A 22,943-nucleotide genomic window follows, 5' to 3' on the forward strand; every position below is an offset into this window, starting at 1 on the left:
CTGTAATTTTTTTTATAGTACTATTTGTATGCACTGAGATGAGAAGATAAAAAGGACCATCAAGTGCTATAAATCTAGTATCTACCAAAACCAGAACAACAGAAAACAGTAACCTTTTGGTGCCATGTTAGAATACTAAGTTCTAGAACACTGAATGAACATTTCAGGAAGATTGTCCTGAATCTAAACTCCTTGCATTCAACTTTATTTAACACTACAACCAGGGTGAGGACAGTACAACTCTCCACACTTTTTGGCAATGAAACACCACATCTGAGAATTCAGCTTTAAGAAATAATGTAGGAAAGGAGATAAACCAATCTCCTTGCTTATTCTCCTTTCACATAAATGCAGCAGACATGCATATTAGAAACTTACATTTCGAAGTCTGACAGACTCTGATCATCAGATGTTTGACTCAAATCTCCAGGGACCTATATTTACATAACAGAAACCACATGCTGGTTATCATAATTTTTATGTATAATCTTCTAAGAAAATTAAAATTCAACATTTATTGGCATTTTACAGCTTGAAAACTACTACTGAGAAACAATAAAAAATTAGCAATTGTGCAACAGTAGTTACAACATAACACACTTGCAAGGTCTTCGTGCTGTAATTGCTTTGTGAATGAACAAATCTGGCTTTATAAAAGGAAGGCATTTTGAATATATTTTTATACATACTTAAAGACTAATATAATAGATTGAGAGCAATACCCTTTTTCAGCATGTAAATTGAAGTCAGATGTTAAGAGGGTATTATAACCAGTGCCTTCTGAAAAATACATTAGATGAAAAATCTTAAAATTAGCAGCTCTATCCCTTGTCTAGTTAATTGAAACTTCACAATTAATATCTTTATCTTAAAACGTAGTTTCTAAGAAACTTTGATATGAAAAGCAGTCAGCAAATAGGAAGGTTCAACCACTACTGCCATCTCATCAACATCTGCCTCTGATGTTGTGGGCCAACATACTAAAATAGGCATTACTTTCTGATCAGCCCTCATATAAGGGATTTGAGCTCATGACACAAATAGGGAGATAAAATTAAAGGGAGGGAAAGAAGGTGAGTATAATAACTAAAAAAACAGAATATAAATATATTTTCATAGCATTTTTAAAATCAACTGAGTATAACACTGAAAATTTCAGTGCCTCTAGGTGCATCACAAAAATTTAGAACAGCAGTTGCTGTTACCTTTAGATTCATGGATACAACTGACCTCATATTTGGAAACCTTCCAATTATGTAATGCTGTTCAACCTTTCAAAGAAAGCTCAGTTAAAAAAAACTAAAACCCCTATATTTTGAATACTTCAAACAATTTTATTGTCTGAATGTATCTGTTTTATATTCAATACTGCTGAAGAGAATGAAAGTATCAAAAATACCAAATAAGGTGTTCTTGGTTGATGTTTTATCAGCTGCTATTTCTTATAAGCAAATATAGACCTTAATTCTACAAGACTAATGGTTTTGAGCTTAGTAAAGAAAGATATTCCTCCATTTAATAAACAAAGACTTACCGGTCCTCTCAAATCAATTAGCTCTTGCCTCATCTGGGACACAAGAGCTTCTTTAGCCATTAGAGAACGATGCAGCCTCTCATTAAACTCAATCAATTCCCCATGCATTTCAGCCACCTGAAAAACATAGCCCAGAGATAAATCTGTCCTATCTGTCCTAAATTGAAGAAAATTACTCCTATCAGAGTCACTAAACTATGAAGTTGAATGAAAGCTTCAATTCTGAGAGGTATCTATCAATACCTGATACACCTGGCAAGGGATTTTGTCTTGAATGGACAATGGTGCTTGTAAGCCTGGCAGAAAAGAAATATGAGCCAAAAGGAATTTGTAGAATTACTTTCAAGACAGAAAAAAAGACTCCGTTCAGAAAATCCTACTGTTAGAAGTTTCCAATTATTTCTATTTCTAACCCAAAAAAAATAAAAAAGGAATGTTGATGTGGGCCACATAAATGGAGTGCCAGATAAGCAATCTCAAGGATAGGTACAGGTTGGGCAGAGAATGGCTTGAGAGCAGCCCTGGGGAGAAGGATTCGGGACTGCCAGTTGATGAGAGATTCAACACAAGCTGGCAGTGTGAGCTTGCAGACCAGAAAGCCAACCGTATCCTGGGTTACATCAAGAAAAGTGTGACCAGCAGGTCGAGGGAGTTGGTTCTGCCCCTCTACTTTGCTGTCGTGAGACACAGCCTGGAGTACTGCATCCAGTTCTGGGGCCCCAACACACGAAGGACGTGGATCTGCTGGAGAAAGTCCAGAGGAGGGCCACAAAAATGATCAGAGGGATGGAGTAACTCCTCCCTGAGAACATGTTGAGAGAGTTGGAGCTTTTCAGCCTGGAGAAGAGAAGGATCTGAAGAGACTTTAAAGCAGCCTTCCTTCAGTAGCCAAAAGGGGCCTACAGGAAACCTGGGAGGGATGTTTTAGAAGGGCAGGTAGCAACAGGATGAGGGGAAATTGTTTTAAATTGGAAGTATGTAGATTTAGTCTAGGGTTTTAAAATTCTTTACTGTGAGGGTGGTGAGACACTGGAACAGGTTGAGCAGCAAGGCTGTGGATGCCCTTGCCCTGGAGGCATTCAAGGTCAGGCTGAATAGGACTTGGAACAACCTGCTCTGGAGGGAGGTGTCCCTGCCTATAGCAGGGGGTTGGAAATGGATGACCTTAAAGGTTCCTTCCAACCCAATCCATCCTATGATTCTATGATTTATTTCTACAAAAATGTCTGTTTAATATTTAATAGGACATATAGGTTTTAAATTCCATAACTTTAATCTGGGTATAATTTTTATTTAAACTTGGATTAATCCATAGTCTTCCTTCTTTTATTGCTACTTTTTTCAGTAATAAATGAATTTTATGTTACTTTGAAAAAGAGAGTCCTGTATTAGGAACTTTTTCTGACATGATCACATCATCTGATCTGGTAGTTTCTGTCAAGCATTTCCATATTACAGTACTCCATAAGCTACTTTACAAAGCTTTACCAAAATTAAACACAATCAGAAAAAATCTAATCAGAAAAACTGTACAAAATTACAAAAAAAGACAGACTTAAGTTTGTCCTCAGGAATCTTTAAAGTTCAATTCATAAAACAACAAAGCTTGATAATTGCATACTGTAACTTATACAATGCCAGAAACCTCTTGTCTGTCCATTTCACCTTCATCAATAATAACCTTAAGGAACGTGATCATTAAAAACCTTCATCAAAGTGGTATTTCTTAATGTAGTAAAACAAATCGGTTCAAAATTGACACACGAAATCACCGTTAGGCTGAAAGAGAACATATAATTTAACAAGTATGGTACTTTTTTATTGTAAGCAATGTGGCATTTTTATACCAATCAATTTTAACATAAAACATGAGTGTGTATCTTTAAGCATTTCAATCATGTGAACTGTTTTAAACTGGCTTTGAAGTTGAATGAATAAACCTGCATTTTAACAACAGAAGCCTGAAAATTAAACTATTTATTTTTAAAGCAAAAATGAGAAATTTGTTTTAGACTAATGGGGAAAAAATACAGCTAGGGAAAGAAAATATACAGTTTCAAATGCAATGTTACTACTGCAACCCCTCAAAAGTTAAGTGTACTTTACCTCAATCAGTTTTCTTTCATATGAGCTGGCTAGCTCCTCATTGTTTTCTACTTGCTTTTGTTCCGGAATACTAAGTTCACCATCAGTGCTCCAAATGTTTGGCAAAACTAAAACAAAGAGATACCTCAAATTAAAAACATTAAACTACATAAACATTGAAGACAACCTGTTTCAGAGTAGAAGTTCTAAAAGAAATAGTTCTTAGAAGTATCAAAGTAGGATTTAATATTAAACAATATTACAAGTACTACAATGAAATGCTGCAGTAAACAATAAAAGCTAAAGAATCTGGCTGTTTTGTGACTACAGCTACATAGATACTGACTCCAACTCCTACAAATACCCTTTGAAAACTAAGCTTGTGATCTTGTGTTTTTTTTTCTTACTCTTTCAAAACAACATTTCATATTACTTGCAGAGAACTATTCACACATCATAGAATTACAAATAGGGCTGAGAACTGACATGTCAAGCTTTACCTAACATTTTGTCCTTTTTCATACAGCAGAATCAGCCGTATTTATTTTATTCCTCACAGTTAATTTATTTTAGAAGCATTCAATAAAGGAGATTTCATGCTTCTGTGCATAATTTATTTAAATGAAAGTATTCTTTTCAGAAAAGGTTTTCTTGATATCAAACTTGCTTCACCTGCCATTTAAGCCCATTACTTCTCTTCTTAGCCTCAGTGAATGAAAACTTGTTTATTCTATCCAGTTCCTAGCTACCACTTCCATACTTGAAGACCAGCTGGTCAATATTCCCTTCATATTTTTATGTCTCACTTGAAAAAACTACAGGAGACGACAGCAATTGCATATCATAATTTATCATAGCTACTTTTAGGCTTACTAACGTAACTAAAAACAAAATTTGTCCAGAGTTAATGGAATTATTTTATTGCTTTATCTACATATTCTAAACCAGCCTGGACGCCTTCCTGTGCAACCCACTGTAGGGAAACCCGATCTAGCAGCGTAGTTGAACTTGATGATCCCCCTAGGTCTCTTCCAACCCCTACAATTCTATGATTCATGATCTCAGCCTGAAAAGCCTGAAGTGGAATGATCTACCTCCAGAAGGAAAACTAAACTCTTACAGACATTTGGCAGAAATCCAAATCCCTGTGCTATTACTGAAGTAGATGATTGAGGTTTATCCTTTTATACTCTGCTCCTAATAACAAACTGCCTCTGTGGCAGAATCCTGTGAATGGAATTTTTTTGTTTTTTATCCTTACCTTCCACGGCTTGACCTTCTCTTCTGAGCATCTGGACAGCTCCTACATACTTCTTAAGCTGCACTTTTAGCACTTCATTTTCTCTGTTGATAAAAAGAACAGCATAAGAAAAAAGTTCTCAAATTAGAACAACATTTCAGAGGAAACAAACATTCCAGCTGCAATAATGGGCTTCACTTAGCTTGTCATCAAGCTAAAAAACAAAACATTTACACATTAAATAATATATGAACAGCATAGTGCCAGGCAAATTTGTTTTCCAGATACCTGTAAGTAACCATGAAAATCTAGAGAAGCCTACAGAAAGCTGAAAACAGTTTACATGCAAAGGTGTGCATTTATGGGAATTTAGTTAAGAAAGAACTCTTCAGAAGCATATGCAAATACATTTGCTGGTCCTTATTTATATATATAAAGTTGCTGTTGAGTGCAATATAATTAAGATTCACAATCCAAAATAAAATTAAATGTGACACTGCTTTCCAGATTATGTCATTTTTAACAACTTCCAAAAACAGCGAGCAAACAGCTTATATTATCAGTCACAACTAGGAAGCTGTAAAGTTCCATAAATGCATGCGGAAGAACTTATTTAATGTCAGGGTGATGGAACACTAGAACAGGTCACTCAGAGAGGTTGTGAGGTCCCCTTCTATGGAGATATTCAAAGACCAATCTGGACAACAACCTCTGTGCTCTACTGCTGAGAACCTGCTTTAGCATGGGGTTTGGGTTCAATGATCTTTTGAGGACCCTTCCAACCGCTGCAATCCTGCAATTCTATGAAACTCAGCTCACCTAAGACATCATCCAACTAACAATTCCTAATTCAAACACCTTAGACCCTTAGACATTGATAAGTTTCTGTGTAAAAATTTCAACAATATTAAATATGGCTAGTAAAAACACAAAGTGCAGTGCTTTATGGGCTTCCAAATTTGGCTGCAGCACTAGTAAAATATTTTGACTCAAACATGCATTAACACTTCAGTTCAAAGTACACAGAAAATGTAACCAAAACTGGTTGTCATCAGCAGCAAACCACCTTGTAAATTCCAAGTATTGAAGATCATTCCAGATTGTCTTTCTGGCCTCAAAGAAATTGAGCTCTTCCAAATTGCTCAAATAGAATGCAGTCACTCGCAAGATAATCTATGTATTGTAGTAGGTAGAAGTTTGAAAGCGAACTATTCAATGTATCTTTTGGAACTAGTCAAGATTAGAAGAGAGTATGAAATGGTTTTTTGTTTGTTTGTTTTAAGTATAGTTTCAAAGAATTTTAGTACAGTCTAATAAAAGAACAAGAAAACAGGAAAAAATTGTTTTAGTTGAAGTGACATCAGTTTTTAGCTGCAGTAATTTAAACAGCTATTGCATAAATAACAGAGGGGCTACAAAGGTTTCACAGCAAGTATTGTTAAGGAAGAGAAACTCCTGTACAGGGTCAGATTTGCAGGAATTCTTGTCTAATTCTAATTTAAAATTAAATCCATTAAATTGAGCAGGAAGCTTGGACAAGATGAACCTCAACCAAACTGAGATTAGGCCCTGTTTCAGTTTAACAATTATGCTAAACAATAGGTTTAGCAACCACCAGACCTAAAATAGAGCAGTTCAGTTAGAAGGGACCAACAAAGGTCACCAAGCTAAAAAAAAAAAAAAAAGAAATATTTCAAGTCCTAGGAAATACTTAGGAAAACCAAACATTAAGATGAAAAAAAAGCCTTAAGTTAGTGTGTCACACAATTTAGGTAGTCTGTGTCACATAAAACTCTGCTTCTGCCTCTATTATTTTCTCTTAGCAAAGAATTAAGTTATATTACACTTGGATACTTGACAAGCAACGTGCTTTTTAACACGGTGTTCCTGGTGAGACATGGAGAGAAAGGAATGGGGAGACATACTCAAAGACATTTACATTCTAAAAGATGGATGTGGCAGTACAATGGATCTTTTCCATTTTTTTGGAAAAGACAAAACATAAGGCTCATGCTCATTTCCTCACATATCTGCAATCGCTTTCTGCTTCAAATTTTAAACCACGGTTTCTCCAATATCAGTACAAGCACTTATAGCAAAACACCCTGTAGTTCATAGTCCCTTATTTATTCTGCATTTATTGATTTTTCAAGGGCTAAAGTACTCCCTTTTATGGTGAAGATATACAGCTCAGTCTAAAGAAGATCAAGTGTAATAACTTATATGCTTTGCTCAATATATGCTTCCATGTTTCATTATTTCCACAATTCCAGGTTTTCCACCAATAGCTGATTTAATTTCAAAGCCAATTAAGGTTGAAAAATGTTAACACTTATTCACAGCAGTGCTCACAAGCCAATATAACAAATCCCCAAAATAACTAGCATATATTAGATTACAGTAAGCAATCAATATAGACATAGGGAGAAAAAAAGACTTTCTGTTGTCCTAATTCTGAAAAGGTAAATAATTGATTTATAATAGCAGCATATATGTATAATTAGCATCCTAAGAAATTACACTGTGATGTTAAAAAATGTCAGATGAAGTCATGATTTTTGCCATAAAATCGACATAAAGAATTATGACTTTTTCACATCTGATTTCAAAATTAAGCATCACAGGAAAATAGTAAATTGTGAAGATAACAAGATTCATCTGACTACATGTATGACATCAATTTGCAAATAGGACAAAAACAAATGAAAAATATACGATTTAATCTTTTAAAATAATGACTATTTTTTGCTGATTTATTTTGTTAATGCTGAAAAACAATGGATTGGATTAAATTATACATGTCTTTAGGAGGTTTTATTTGGTATTATTACTCTTTTTTGGTATTTCTTAAATTATGCCCAAACAAGGTAGAAATTATCTGGAATATAAAAATTCTACGGAGGACTTGCATACTTCTTGCCTCACAATTACACACCACAGATTCTTTATTTCCTCTTGTCTTCCAAGATCCCTTAGCAGCACTGCCTATACTCATTACCCAACTACCCAACCCAGCCACTATTTTTGTGCCTTTTTTTATTTCTTACTATTAGTTTAATTCCTATACTAACATTACTTCCTAATTGTTACTGTTACTTTTATGACTGTTATGTTTCTCACCTCACCAAGGCTTGGACTTTTGTGGCATGTCGCTCTTCCTGTTCTGCTACTTTCCTTCTGCAATTCTCAACTTCCTGCCTCAGTGCAGCAGAATGCTCCATCTCACCATCCAGCAGATTTCTAAGGGACCTGGAAGAAGGCAGCAGCATCTGTTAGAAAACTGTAAACAGTAATGAAAGAATACTCTACAAATCACACAGCAGGTTGTTTGAATGATACCATTAACATCACCCTAGAATTTCATTATTCAATGTAAAATAAGTAAATAAATAAACAAACCAGTTTGATTATAGAAAGAGATGGAAAGCTGCAAGGAAAAAGTATCCAATCAAAACCAGTTGTAAGTGCTTATTATTACATTTCTATTAATCTCATCAACATGCACAATCTATAACAATATCTACCATACTACCACACACATGAATATTTACTATAAATAGAAAGTGGCTTATTATCTGGTTTCTGCACTCCAGTGCAAGCTACTACTTTCCAGGAATAATCTACAAGAAATTTGTTTATTAGCCACAGCAGGAGACTGGTACAACTCTTGGCTCTACTGACTGCACTGTCATACATGCCTCTGCGTGAAAATCTTGATGAGCTAACAAGGGTCAAAATGATGTAAAACCAAAAGCATCCTGGTCCTTCAGATGAAACACACTGAGTTAAATGGAGCAGTAGCTTGCAATTACGAGACTGAGTGGGAGAAGAGGAAGCAAAACATTATCTATCAGTAGTCTCAACCTTAAAAGCAACATTAAAATATGTATTAAAAACATGTTACTGCCAAAATCCAATTATAGAGCAACAGTACATCTCCAATATATTTTTATTTTCATTTGTTTAACCAAGAGTTTCAATATATTAAATAAATTAGGTTTGTGAGCATATTGAATCAACAACGTACTATTTTTGCATTTATATCTTTATTTTGCCCCAAGTGAACATATCTGTATGAAAGCCACTTTCAATGTAACATTGTTAGTGGTCCCATATCATTTCTGCGCTTGAAGAGGTAAAAATAAAAAAAACATTGAATATTTGCATAAACTTTAATTCACTCAGAAAGCCATATTAAGAAATCATAAGACTCTTTTGGCTCTAAGTTTTGATTTCAAAAACCTACAACTGGCAAAACCTCCCAAAGACATCTATATGTGATTTAAATTCAAAGAAAAAATAATGAATCCACAGTTGAATGTTGAAGTACTAAGCTTACCTTTCAAATAAAAATAACATTTACATGAAAAAGATGGCAGATTACACACAGCTGTACATGAAGGACATCTTACATTAGAGAAGCTGAATGACAACAGGTTTTTGAAATTATAGAGCTACTCTTGACCTGAAAAATTACCTATTCTGTTCTTCCAGTTCATTCTTTCTATTCATCATGGCCACAATAGCTTGACGAAGTTCACCTAAAAATGAAAAATAGAATGGGAAAGGGGAATGGGGAGGGGGGATGAATTTGTTGTTGCTCATTTACAATCTAACAGTCATGTATGTGGTGGTGTTATTTCAACAGCACACTTAGGACAACATCAAGATCATTTGCTATTCAACAAAGCATCTAACAATTCTCTTGATCTCATCACTAATTTGAGCAATCTTTTGAAAACTCTATTATTCAAACAGTATCAGAAGTACCAATAAAATCAAAGTAGTCTCTATTTGGTTTTAATACAAACACAAGTTTTTCTATAGTTGAGGCTGTTTTAATCACAGCCATATGAGGCATCTCAGGACATAATACAGCACCTTTTCACTACTGTATTAGTGAAACACATTGTTACTTGTTTACCATCTTCAAATTGCTTGCTCTTTTTTCTGTAAAATCTGATACAGGCATATAAGTATTACAATGAGACCAAAGTAGAGATGATATCATTGCCTTCTCGTGACATTTCTTCTCAAGCTCAGTGTACTGTTTTAAAGATGACAATTTCTGAATCTTATTTCCTACTAAAGAAACCTTATTTCCTATGAATAACTTCAAAAATAATTTCTTTCCTAATATCAAGACAAAAAAATTAGACAATTTCTTTGACTTGTAAGAAGTACCATCTTCAGCTGCACTACCATTTCAGGGGAGAACTGTGTCAGTATGGGGATAACTTAAGGATCATCTTTCTGCACACACATCAGTATTTCACTTGCATTTTTTAGAGTTATGTTTAACGTTGATACCAGAGCAGCTTTTCTGTACTGTAAAGTGTTGACTCAAAGCCATGTACTTGGAATCTTGCTGCTAGTATTAGTTATTATTAACACAATAGTTATTAATAATAATAATAATTATTATTATTATTAATAATATATTAATATTTTGTGTATATATTTTCCATATCAAAACCATATTCTGAGTGTACAAAGAGTTCTGGATTTACTTTTTTGCCCTATTAGGCTGTACAAAAAGCACACCAAATAATATCAGAAACAACCATTGGCACTTTTGTAACTTGCAGAAATTTAAAGATATTAACCAAATTATTACTGTTCTTTTAACAACCCACAACTAGTAGAAGGTTATTTACAGCAGTTCTATGGAAAGATAGGCTAACATATGCATCTGCAAAGAACCTGGTATTGCCAATTCAAAACCATTTTAGAGCAGTCTTTGTGACCAGCATATAAGAAATGAACCCCCTATAAACAGATGTTACTAAAATAAAAACATAAGCGAAGAATTAAAGGATTTTAAAAGTTGAATTTATATCCATCAAGGAAGTACTTACTAATTGTCATAGATTCTGGCACAGTGGCTGAAGGCAACATATTGCTTAAAGCATTCACTTGAGCTGAAGGACTGACTTCCACTCTAGTTATAAAAAAAGAACCTCATCAATAAATGTAAATAAAATCCTGAATTCAAAACTTAAAAACAGAACTAGAGTTCTCATTAACTATTCAAAACACAATCACGCACAGAAAACAACACATATTCAACCACTTATGTTCAACTATCCTTCAAGACACCTCTTTTGTCTGATTTAAGAGTACAAGCAAAAAAGGCTCAAATCAACCAGTCACAAATGTATGTTTAAAAAAAACAGAACAACATAAAGCCTATTTTGTCCTTCCAAAAATTTCCAAGAATTGCCTGATAAGCAGTTTGTTTTCCAAAGCTGAATGGTTACTATAGTAAACTGGCAGCTATAGGTTGAAGGTATTCTGGTTGCTTTTTTTTGTTTGTTTTTTTCCCCTAACAAGACATATTTGACATGTACCTGTAAGAAAGATCAGATCTTCTTGGAAACAGTTCTGCTGCATGAACAACATTTTTATGCTCCTCTCCATTCTCCAGTTTATCTAAAATAGAATGCATACATAAACTTTCTTAAATTAACAGTACTTAAATAAAAAAAATTAAAAAAGAGATAAAATAGTTACACTTTATCTAGATACACTTGCCTTTACTAAAGAATTTTAAGTGCTTAAAAGCCTTTTCCAAATCTGGCTTCTGCACATTCACCACAAATGCAGGTAGGATTGTAACACAACCATTAGTTTAGAAAATCTTACCTATAGCAAAACTACTCATTATAGCATAGATATTTATCAGTGTTGACATTTAACACTGATAACAATGTTGTAAAGATATTAAGGAATTTTTTAATTAAAGTTGTTTTTACAAGTCCCAGGTGTTTAATTAACATCTGACATCCAATACCCATTACAAATCTTTTTGACTTGCAGGAATGGAATTTGTAGTTAGTCCCCACTATCTGAAGCCTTGCAAAGGTGCTATTCCTGAACAGACTCACAACAGAGCATCGTGGCTTTTCTTTTACTTTTTTTCTTTTTTTTGACATTTGGCATACACACCCATGAACCAAATATCAGAAATCACATACATCTCAGAAAAGCATAGACAAAATAGATCCACAACTTTCAGTATCAAAACTGAGACATCACTGGGCCTGCCATGATGGTAGGTCAGTTGGAAGGAAACAAGCAATACCATCCTCCCTCCTGGGAATGCATTAAGAAAAAAAAATAAAACCCACTACACTGAGATGCAGAAAATGTTAAGGGTTACAAAGATGAATAATAAATAATAAAATAATCCTGAAATTGGGAGCTAAAAATGTCAGCACAGAATTTAAAAAGCAGGAAGTCTGGAAACAAAAAAAAAAATGATGGGAAATAAGATTTATGTCAGGATGACCATAGAGAAGGAAGCTCATTTTTTTTAAGCTGTAGTTTACTGAAGTTCAGTTCTTAATTATATATTCCATTTTAATTCCAGGAAACTGATTTTTGATTCAGGTTCTCCTATCTCTAAGCATGTGGAGATGTGACATGTCCTGACGCACTCATGAAGCATAGCAGCAGACTGAAACTGACAACTCATATGAACAAATAACACTATGTTATATATGTATTCGAAATAGATAAAATCTCATTATTCACCTGTGTAAGACCTGTGAACTGAAATAATGGTTTAAACTATATGTATTACAGAAGCTCACTAAATACATTTGTATGATGGACCCTGTAGTGAAGACACAAATGCTCCAGCATTCCAGTGCCCACTGGCATCACGGGAAGATGAAACTAGGAAACTAGATAGAAAAATCTGTGATGCCGCTTACTGTAGCAGATGAAGATTATTTCTTCCACCAGCTCAATGCCACATTGTTATGGCTTGTGTACTGGATCATAGAGTTTATCAGCAATACAAAGAAGGAAGAAGGAGAACTAGAACTAAAAAGATCTGTTTAAAGTAGTACTGAAGCACTGTCTTCAAAACAGTTCTAAGAGGAAGTAATGTTAATGAATTGTAACAGTCAAATGGATCATTCCTGATCATAGAATCCTAGAATGGCTGGGGTTGAAAGGGAACTTTAAAGATCATCTTGTCTAACTCCCCTGCTAGGGCAGTGTTATCTTTCAAAAGATCAGGTTTCTCAACTCTGATTTCAGCTACATATATCCTTAACTTTCTGTTTCCTTGCTTGTATTGTGAAACCCAGCTGTCTACTACTAACTTCTGCAGTTCAACTGCAGGATCCCAATTCCCCATGCTCCCCCCACTACAAGAAAAAATACTGACTCATATTCCAGATTTCAAGCTTTTCCATTCAGAGAACACTTATGAACCTATGGACTTGGATTCTAAGTTTCAGTAAAAAGTTATTTAAGATAATGGGGTCATAAGCAAGGCACAAACCTCATGTTTTCTAAGTTCACTCCTTCATAAACTGAAAATGAGGGAAAACTAGAAAAAAAAGTTTCTTTTTTTCTGAACCACTGGCATTTCTTAAGAGGTAGAAATACTAGAATACAGCAGAGGGCAGTATAGCATTATTTTATGAATCATGTTATTTTTATCTCTCTTACAGAAGAGAATTACACTTTTTCATATGTAATGGTCTCTTTAAACTCTCAGGACAAATGCTGCACATCCAAAAATATTCAATATTTTCCCATTAAAATAGAGATAACTTCTACTGAATTACATTCAGCATTTAGTATTTCCTCTGATCTTCAAGGTAAAATTAAAATGTTCAAACTTTTAGCTTCTTCCAGCTAAGTGTCATTAGAAATTGGATAAGGATACTTTTTATTCAACCATTCAAATTTGCAAAAAAAAACCAACAAACACATACAATACTACAGCTTAATCACAATATATCTCTGCTCTATTTTCATGTGGATAAATCCTCTTCAACTAACCAGCTAAGACTGAGCTAAATACAAGAAAATACAAGTACTGAAATGATCAACTTTGACTCCTATCTAGAAGAAAAAATATATGAAGATCCTGTCCTGGTTGTATAATATCTCCTATGTTTGTATAGTGCCATGCTTCTTTACTGCTGTTCCATGCTAGAAATTTCATTACAAAGCTTGTTGGCATTACATACAATTAAAATATTTACCAGTTTGAGAGTAAGAGTCAACAGCACTGACAGGAAACAGAACGTCTGAGTCATAATTCAGGACTTGGAGAGGAGCCCAACTGCATATCTGAGAATTGCAAGTAACTATTTCATGAGGCCTATACAGAAAAATAAGAAGTATATAGTCAGATTTCCACAACGCTCATATTTTTTTCAGATATCACTGCATGTGAAACCTTTATTGTAATCTCCCTGCCAATTTCTTGGTTCAGAAGTACATAAATTCACAGATGACATTAATAAATTCCTTACAGCAAGCCTTCCAATATTTAAAAGTGGGCTTACAGGAAAGATGGAAAGGGATTCTTAATCAGGGAGTAGTGACAGAACACAGGGTTAACAATTTTTAATTTGAAAGAGAGTAGTTTTTTATTAGACATGAGGAACAGGTCAAGAGGCAATGGCTGCAAGTTGCACCAGGGAAGATTTAGACTGGATATGAGGAAAATCTTTTTCTTTGAAAGAGTGGTCAGATGCTGGTATGGCCTGCCTAGGGAGGTGGTGGAGTCACCGTCCCTAGAGCTGTTCAAGAAGCATCTAGATGAGGTGCTAAGGGATATGATTTAGTAGTTTAGTGGGTAGGGATGGTGATAGGAGGATGGTTGGGCTAGACGATCTTGTAGGTCCTTTCCAACCTAGTGCTTCTATGAATCTAAGAAAGTCTTTTCCATTATGATGATGAGGCACTGCAACAGGTGGTCTAGCAGAAGGTGCTCATCTACATGGCAAGGGGGTGTAGCTCCATGATCTTTAAGGTCCCTTCCAACCCAAACTACTCTAATTTTATGATTTGAAGATCAGACCATTCCAAACTATCAGTTTTATGATTTTGTCTTGGTTAAAATTACTCTGATACTACCATGCTCTGCTTAAAATATATGGGATTTCTGTGAAGTCAAGCTAAAGCTGGTATCACACTAAGAATAAGTAAATGTTAAAGAAGTCAGAATTACAGCTTTGAAGAAATTTTGGCAACTGAGAACCTCATGGAGAACAAGTCCAACATCTCAAGATTCTGATTTTAGGTGCAACACAGATGCAAAATATTTCCAAACTATTCCAAAGTTTAAACAAAGAACAAATAATAAAAAAAAGTCTACCAGGATTTTTGTCAGTTACACAAATTTGCCAGTGCACATGAAAGGAGAAAAATTTGCCACTAGTTTCTTCACTAAAATTACTTACTTTTCAGAAGACTTAGTTTTATCTTCTGTGCCTTTATTTCCTAATGTTTTTCCACATAGTTCATCTTCATATGCATCTTCATCATCAATACTCTTTACATCTAGTTTCTGGTATTCATACTCTCCGTTCGTGAACACGGAATTATCTTTCCACAAGTGGTTACTTTCATTACCATTCAAATTTTTCCCATGAGTAGTTTCAGATAAGGGTAATATAAAAACTGAAGATCTATCTGAATTCTCCTCTGAACTCTGAGCCATAATAGGGGTCGTTGTGGTATCCCCCACATTTTCATTTTCTTCATCAAATGAGATTATATTTGTCACCCTCTTCTTCTTTTTTCGATCTTTCTTATATTTCAATTCTAGTAGCAACATTAAAGTTTTCATATTTCAAAAAAGAAGAAGAAAAGGATGTATTAACAGAGCTCATGTACTAAATGAGTTTAATAAAGAAAAAATAATCAATTTAATGAGGCATTTCATTACCTTACCATACACATTAGTTTTTAAATTTATCAATTCAGCTTTAGATACTTTAAGTAACTCAAATTTCAAAAACTATTTTTGAGGTGCATTTATATAGTATATAGTATTCATTTGGAAGTGGAAAAAAAAAGTTCAGCAAACAACAAAATGCAATTTAAGACAAAAACCCTTTCAAGCACCATCTCCTATGGATTAGGCTAAGTGCATATGTCAGAGTATGTCTACACAACAAGGAAAAAAAAACAAGAAATATTTCTGGGAAATAATGATGATAAAGACAGTAAAATATTCCTTAGTTACTTTTCGAACTGACAAATCATAGAATCATAGTCTCCTTAGATTTGGAGGGGACCTTTAGAGGTCATCAAGACCAACTCCCCCACAGTGAACAGGGATACGCACAGCTAAATCAGGCTGCCCAGGATTTGATCCAGCCTCACCTTACAAGTCTCCAGGGACAAGGCAACAACCACATCTCTGGGCACCTTATTCCAGTGCTTCACCAGCCTCCCTGTAAAAGTTTCCTTACATCCAATCTAAATATCCTCTCTTTAAGCTCCAAGCCATTTTCCATTGTTCTATCACCAAAGACCCTGCTGAAGAGTCTAATGTATAATAAATATAACATTTTAATTGATTAATTTTAAATCACAAGGGATTAAAATAATGGGTCCTTGTCAGTGATGATACCCCACAAAGTGGTTACAACAGTAACACATTCAAAGGCCAAGATGTGGTATGAGTAATTTTCTATTTCCAGTAATTACCTGTTTCATAAAGGAGCTTAGACTATAAACTCAGGTGCTCCTTAAAAAATTTAGCTTGTATTCTTCATATGGTATATAACAGTTTAGATGGCTAATGAAGTGTCAAAAGTAACCATCTTAAAAATGAAAAATCATTACATCAGACATTCCAGGGCATAATCTTATGAATAAGTTGAAACTCAAGTCACAGTTAAAGCAACAAGATAGTGTAGCTTGCCTCTTGCACTGATAATGTTTATTTTAGCTTCCTTTTAACTTCCCATTACCCACATCAGTAATTTCAAAAAAGAAAAAAAAAAGCCAACCATACTTGGCAGTTCACATTGAACTGTTTTGTATGCACAGCATACGTTTTCTAGATCTTTTTTTCTTAACAGTATATTAAACTGAGTTGGAAAAGAAGTCATTTAAATACACATTAATTTTTTGAATGACATCAAAATTGCAGAAATGCTTACCAGCATTTACATTCTTTGAGAGAACTGGAAGTGGGTCAGTGTCTTGATCAGGTTTTACTAGAATGGAGACAGCAGAGGATGCAGTTATCTCTCTAAGAAGACTGCTAACTCCCTGAGTGGATTCTTTCAATAATGAGGTTACATTTTGCGTTGATTCCTTTAACAGATCAGACACTGTGGGTGTGCATTTGCTTTGTCCATTTAAATCTCTATTATCAATGTTGATTGCAAAGAGAATGGAGTTCAGACCTTCAGATAAGAGAAGGGAAAAAAATATAAGATCAAAACCCCCCACCTCACACAAAAGTGACAGAAATAGAACCTAGGTATATAACAAAGCTGACAGATAAAACATTTTTCCCCAAAATTTTCCTGCAGTTCTCTGCACATGAATTCTCTCTCTTCCACATAAAATTCACTCTAAGATACTAATCAAGCCTTGTCAATCAGTTCTGAATTTCTCTTTACTTAGTACAGTTTACAGTACTTTTTGAATACATAATATGCAGCTGAACTAGTTTATTTATAGTCCTTTAAATCTTTTTCACTGCAGCTTTAATATTTGTTGGATCCTATACTCCACAAATAAAAACCTGTGAATTCTACGTTGCATCGGGAGTCATGTCATAATGTATCCCAGAAAAAGGACGTACACAGTAGCAATACAACAATTCTGTGACCTAACTCAGAAAAATCAAGCTATATGTTGCCAGGTCTTATTCTTTCTTCCAGTGTATTTATCTGCATTCCAGGTCAGACTAAAAAAAGCCTACCACTATTATTCTCTTCAGGTCAAGAGCAACCCATTTTTTCTTCAAATCAAGATAGTCTTAGGGGAAGAAAAATAGCTATCCTTACTAACAAAGGGACAGAAAAAATCTGAAACACTTTTAGAACTGTAGAAAAGCTAGATCCAGTATTCTGACAATTCATAACAAACTGGCATAATACTTTTACTGCTTACTCTGAATGTGCATCTGAGGCACATTCTCTGCAGAAGCCAAAAGTTAAGAGAAAAACTTCACAATTGAAACAGAAATAACACCTCAAAATGAAATAGTTCTCCCAGAATAGATGCATATAAAAGAAGATGTTACCAGCTGCCATTGTAGGGATCATACTAGAACGTTCTTCATCCATCATAAAAGATGAGTCTTCATAGAAGACACTATGATTTGAAAAGAAAAAGCAAATACTATTCTGTTGAATACTCGCATACATTCCACTTTTAAAAATCTATAATGAGTTTACCAACAAATCAAACATCACAGTAACTCCCTGAAGTTGTAGAATATTTAGACTGTCTAAACAATCACGTGAGACACCCTAAAACAGTAAATAAACATGCATTTATTTATTTATTTAACCACAGGTAAAATACATCTTTTTTATTGGGAACAAAAAAAAACCCACTTTGGGCAAGGAGGTTCATGCTAAAATAGTAGTCACAATTGTCTGTCAATGCCTATTGCTACTATTCCACATATATAAGTTTTTATTACAGCTGATTTTACAGTCATCAGGCCTTCACAAAGCATTAGGATGCATGAACACAACCTAAATATCTAATCAATTTGACAAGCTGTTTCAACATCCAAAACCACATCGGTTATTTTTAATAGTTAGGGTCAAATAGGAATTTGGATACAAGGAAAATAAACTTCATAGTGAACAAAAAGTTAGTTATTCTAAATCCAGTTCTTTTTAGTAGCAGGATGCTGTATTTTAGCTGTCAGCATTCAGATTAAAAAAAAACCCATAAAAACAGTAAGAAAGACCTCAATCTACATTAAACACAACAGATTCATTTAAGTTTTCAAAACAGGTAAGAGTTCAGGATATAAACTGATTCTATAAATTCCACTTGAATTCAGATAACATCTTAAATATTCCACAATAAGCCTTTTTGGAAACAAGGGTTCACATACAATGCTCAGTGCGGACAACCTTGTTACAGCACATATACTGGTACAAGCATGACAGGACTACGTGACCTAGTAATCCAAATCACAAAATTCTCTTACAACAGTATTCAGTTTTTTGCTGCTGATCTTGTTTTGTCTCTATTTGACTTCATTTCAAAATCTGACTTGCAAGAAAGCTATAGAAGGCTGGAGCAGACTGAAAGGTACTGAAGAGATCAGTTCTGAAAGTATACCCATTAGTTGATGCAAATGGAAATAGAGCCTTTCTGCTGAATACACTGACCAGCTCTAGCTCAAAAATTAGAATAATAAATAACAGATTTCCAAAAAGAAAAGAACCATACTATGTGTAACAAAAAAGGTAAGACTCAGGCAAGAAGGAATGTAGGTGTATTTTGCACATCCAAAGCATCTTAGGTTTTCACAATACAAGATAAATTATTCATGTAGTGATTCTGTAACAGTTATAAAACATTTCCAAGAAATCTGTAGAAGTAGCTACCTATTGCTTGACTGGCAGAGCTTTTAAACTACAGTGTAAAGATCCCCAAACAGGCTACAGGCAACTACTACTGAATAAAATCAAGGCTGAAATACTATGTGATTTTATCAGTGTGAGAGAGGCACTCAAAGTCTCTTTCATTAGTGTATTAAGGTATCAGAGAGGACAACTGTTGAAAAATTAAGGAAGCGAGTCAGGAAAGTAGATGAAAATGAATATGAGGATAGAAATGTATATTCTCACACGTAAGAATGAAGCCTGTTTCAGGTCACACACTGATTCGGGAACACACCACTATCTCAGTGACTCAATTTCAAAAATGAGTAAAATAAAAACGTGAGATTAAGTGGAATCACTGGAATAAAAATTAGTACAATTTATTATTACAGTTGTATTTCTTGTGGGGCTTCCCCATTGGAATTTTGTTGACATTTTAATCTCAAGATTTCATTTGTCAGTACATACACATTTTCTGCATTACAATGACATCAAAAACAGTACCTAAGCCGATTCTTGTCTGCAAGTAGCATATGAACATATCTTTCTAGGGAATGTTCATTCAATGCACAGCGCAACCAAGCACGGCCTCTGCCAGTATCTGTAGTAATTGTCTTCAGGGAATAAAAGCGCTGCAGTTCGTGTTTACTCAGAACTTCTTTCACATAGTACCAAAACACTGGTTCTGCAGAAAAACAAAACAAAAGCACAACACTAAGCTTTTGTTTTATCTACAAAGCTCACTCCAAAAGTAATGCCTCCTATTTATTTCAATGGAAACTAAAGTAGATACAAAGAGCACAGTAACACTGTATGATAGAGAAAATCCCCAAATCACTATTTTCCAACATAGTCACCATTAGCTGATTCACACAGATAAGCAAATAAAGTTGCTTTTCATTTCATGATGTGGCAGCTGTATATGGCTGTCTGGAACATTGCTTTTCTTTCCTGTCACCATCTCTGCTGCTGAAACACATCACCCACTGCTTCACTGTGTTCACACCCACTGTATGGTTTACATAAATATGCACAAGCACCCATGAGTATCAGTGGGTGCAACTTTGTCCCCTCGTGGAGGTATTCAATTACACACCCCTCCTCTATACACACCTCCATGAGGGATGCCATTTTGTCAGACTGGCCCTCTGCTGTCATCTATCACACAGCAACAAAACGTAGTAGAATGTTGGCAGGTTCAGCCTCTAATTCCATCCCACCAACATCCGTATCTAATGCCTTAAGCAAATATCAAATCAAAGGAAGCATTACTATATGAGCAACCCACATATTTTACTTTCTTCTATGAAAGCTAATTTTGCAAGTTTCGTTATACATTATTTCAAAACCAAGACTGATTCACATGATACATTTTCTCCAATATTCCCAACGGAAGAATAAATTTGTCATGCAATTCTATATACTGTTTTGTGATTGTTTTATAACTTGAAATAAGGTGAACCATTTACCAACGACCTAAAACTCTCCAGTTAAGTATGTTATCTATTTCTACAAAACTTAGGCTAATTAAGCACTTAGAACTTCTCACTTCAATGAAGATTCCAAACACACTGAAGGATTCCATTCAACATTTTAAAGTGATTATATTCAAGTTGCAAAGTGTACCTAAAATAGTATTTCACTCAAGAAACAGGTTCACATCTGGGAATATACTACACAAAGAAAAAAATGCTTCCAGAACTCTATTTTATTGTTCTCTGTGAAATGATAAAATACAGAAAGGAATGGGTAGATCCATAATTTGCAGACATGCAAAGGACAATGTCAAGTGTTAAATGTAAAAGGAAACAATACCCCTTCCCACAAAAATACTTTCATTGCGCTGGCCCAAACACTGATAAAACTTGCAGTTGCATAAGTTGAAGTACTTGGCAGTTGATAATTTATACTGTCAGTAACATATAAGAAACTCAATTTAGGGTAGACAGGCCTTTAAGAAAAAAAAAAATCTGAGAAAGCCAGGAATTCCTTACAAAGTTCAAAACATCGATCTGTCGAGGAAGATAAGCATGTGTTCCTTTTGACAGTTTAACTAATGCCTCTGCTCAACTTCTTTTCTGTTAACTTAAAAGAAAAGGAAAAATTCTAATGTAGGAGTGAATTGCACACTATCATCTCAAATATGCTGACTTCTGATCACAATCTCACTGTAGACAGCATAAAGCTGACATTTAAGCAAAGGTGAAAAATTTCCTCAGTCACACATATGAATTATTTTTCAGCAAGAGAAAAAATGGACAGATTCTGTCACTCCTAATCACATTTCTAAATCATTTTAATGTAACTGCAGTTTCATGAAAAGGTTATCCATTATGTTTCCCTTTTACTAAATAAGGAACATGCAGCCAGGTTTTAAAGAGATTTTTACTACAGGTTCCAGTAAAATATGCTCATTTGGGGGTACAATTTCATTTAACCTCTACTAAAGCCCACTGGATTAGTAAAGTTTATGCCATAATTTTAGAAATCTCAACAAACAGGTTAGACTCATTTAATAGAAATTTTGATAATAAGATTTGACATCTATGCAAGAATAATCCAGAACTGTTCTAAATGAGATAACATGAACAATGTGAAATTCAGGAAACATGGAACCACCAATCACAAAACACTGAGTTTGGAAGAGGCTTCTGGATGTCAGCTGGCCCAAAACCCTGCTTAAGCAGTGTCACCTAAAGAAGGTTGCCCAGGATCATGCGAGACTCGAACTGTGGGTATACTTGGCTCAACTAGAACCTTACAGACAGATTAACATGTAAAAACAATGAGGAAGTCACAGAACTGTAGGGGTTGGAAGGGACCTCTAGCGATCATCTAAGTCCAAGCCCCCTGCCAAAGCAGCTCCCTAGACCAGGTGGGTCTTGAATGTATTCTGTGGACTACGGAGATATTAGAGCATTTAAAACACTATGTCCTATCCCTTTAACTACAACTTATTTGATCTGCATTTCAAAAATCAAATACATGTATACACAAAAAATAAAGTAGAACATAAAAAGTTGGATTTGTTTCAAGTGAATATTGATTTAATAATTTTGTTTTTTTTCCCCATATAAACAATAGAGTTTGTTTTTCTGTCTTGCTAAAAGTCAAAACAATGTAAAAGGAAGTAAAATTATCACAGGAACAGAGAAAATAAGCAGGTTACCTCTTGCACAAAGAGTAAAACTCAGTGTTTCCTTGCATTCTGTTTATTTACAAACATGTAGAACTTTAACAATCAGTTTTTAATCAAAATCTATTCAGTGGAAATTAAGTAGAGGCATTATGTACCCTAAGTCTTCCCATGACACACTTGCTGAAAAAGATGAGAGCACATTTTCAGATTCCAAAACTCATACAGAAACTTAGTATGAAAGTTAAACACTAGATTAAGAAAGCAATAACCACTTTCACCCTTTAATGAGATTTCAATTATTCTACAGTCTGCAGCTTGGTTCACTGCTCAAAAATTCTATTTCAAATCACACTGCTTCCTTGCACCGACTATTTTTTTTAAATAGAATAGTTATGATTAATGAATTACCTGTTTCAGTTTTACTAGAGAAACCTGCTGCCTGTTTGATTGCTGCTGCTGTTAACGCTAGTCCTCTGCTCCTCCTCAGACCATGCTGTAACACGGCTTCAAACTGAGCACACAAACAAGTGACTCTGCAAAAAAAAATTTTTTCACAAATCATGTGAAAAGATCAACTACATTTCTCTAGAGTAT

General features: G+C 34.6%; 1 protein-coding gene across 1 annotated transcript in view; it reads right to left on the reverse strand.

The window, feature by feature from the left end:
• SNX29 (sorting nexin 29) overlaps nucleotides 1–22,943 on the reverse strand; it is a 53,520-nt gene that overhangs the window by 24,849 nt on the left and 5,728 nt on the right. The window contains exons 4-17 of the mRNA XM_065732979.1: nucleotides 22,758–22,882; nucleotides 19,715–19,895; nucleotides 17,884–17,954; nucleotides 16,787–17,035; nucleotides 15,074–15,437; nucleotides 13,868–13,986; nucleotides 11,210–11,291; nucleotides 10,718–10,800; nucleotides 9,337–9,400; nucleotides 7,980–8,108; nucleotides 4,881–4,963; nucleotides 3,641–3,747; nucleotides 1,535–1,651; nucleotides 379–434 (exon numbers count right to left, since the gene is read on the reverse strand). Coding sequence (XP_065589051.1) covers nucleotides 379–434; nucleotides 1,535–1,651; nucleotides 3,641–3,747; nucleotides 4,881–4,963; nucleotides 7,980–8,108; nucleotides 9,337–9,400; nucleotides 10,718–10,800; nucleotides 11,210–11,291; nucleotides 13,868–13,986; nucleotides 15,074–15,437; nucleotides 16,787–17,035; nucleotides 17,884–17,954; nucleotides 19,715–19,895; nucleotides 22,758–22,882 — 1,830 coding nt within the window. The remainder of the gene's footprint in view (nucleotides 1–378; nucleotides 435–1,534; nucleotides 1,652–3,640; nucleotides 3,748–4,880; nucleotides 4,964–7,979; nucleotides 8,109–9,336; nucleotides 9,401–10,717; nucleotides 10,801–11,209; nucleotides 11,292–13,867; nucleotides 13,987–15,073; nucleotides 15,438–16,786; nucleotides 17,036–17,883; nucleotides 17,955–19,714; nucleotides 19,896–22,757; nucleotides 22,883–22,943) is intronic.

This window comes from Cyrtonyx montezumae, unplaced genomic scaffold, assembly GCF_038088225.1.
Source record: "Cyrtonyx montezumae isolate F1298 unplaced genomic scaffold, pur_monq_1.0 scaffold_16, whole genome shotgun sequence".
Classification (NCBI taxonomy): Eukaryota; Metazoa; Chordata; class Aves; order Galliformes; family Odontophoridae; genus Cyrtonyx; species Cyrtonyx montezumae.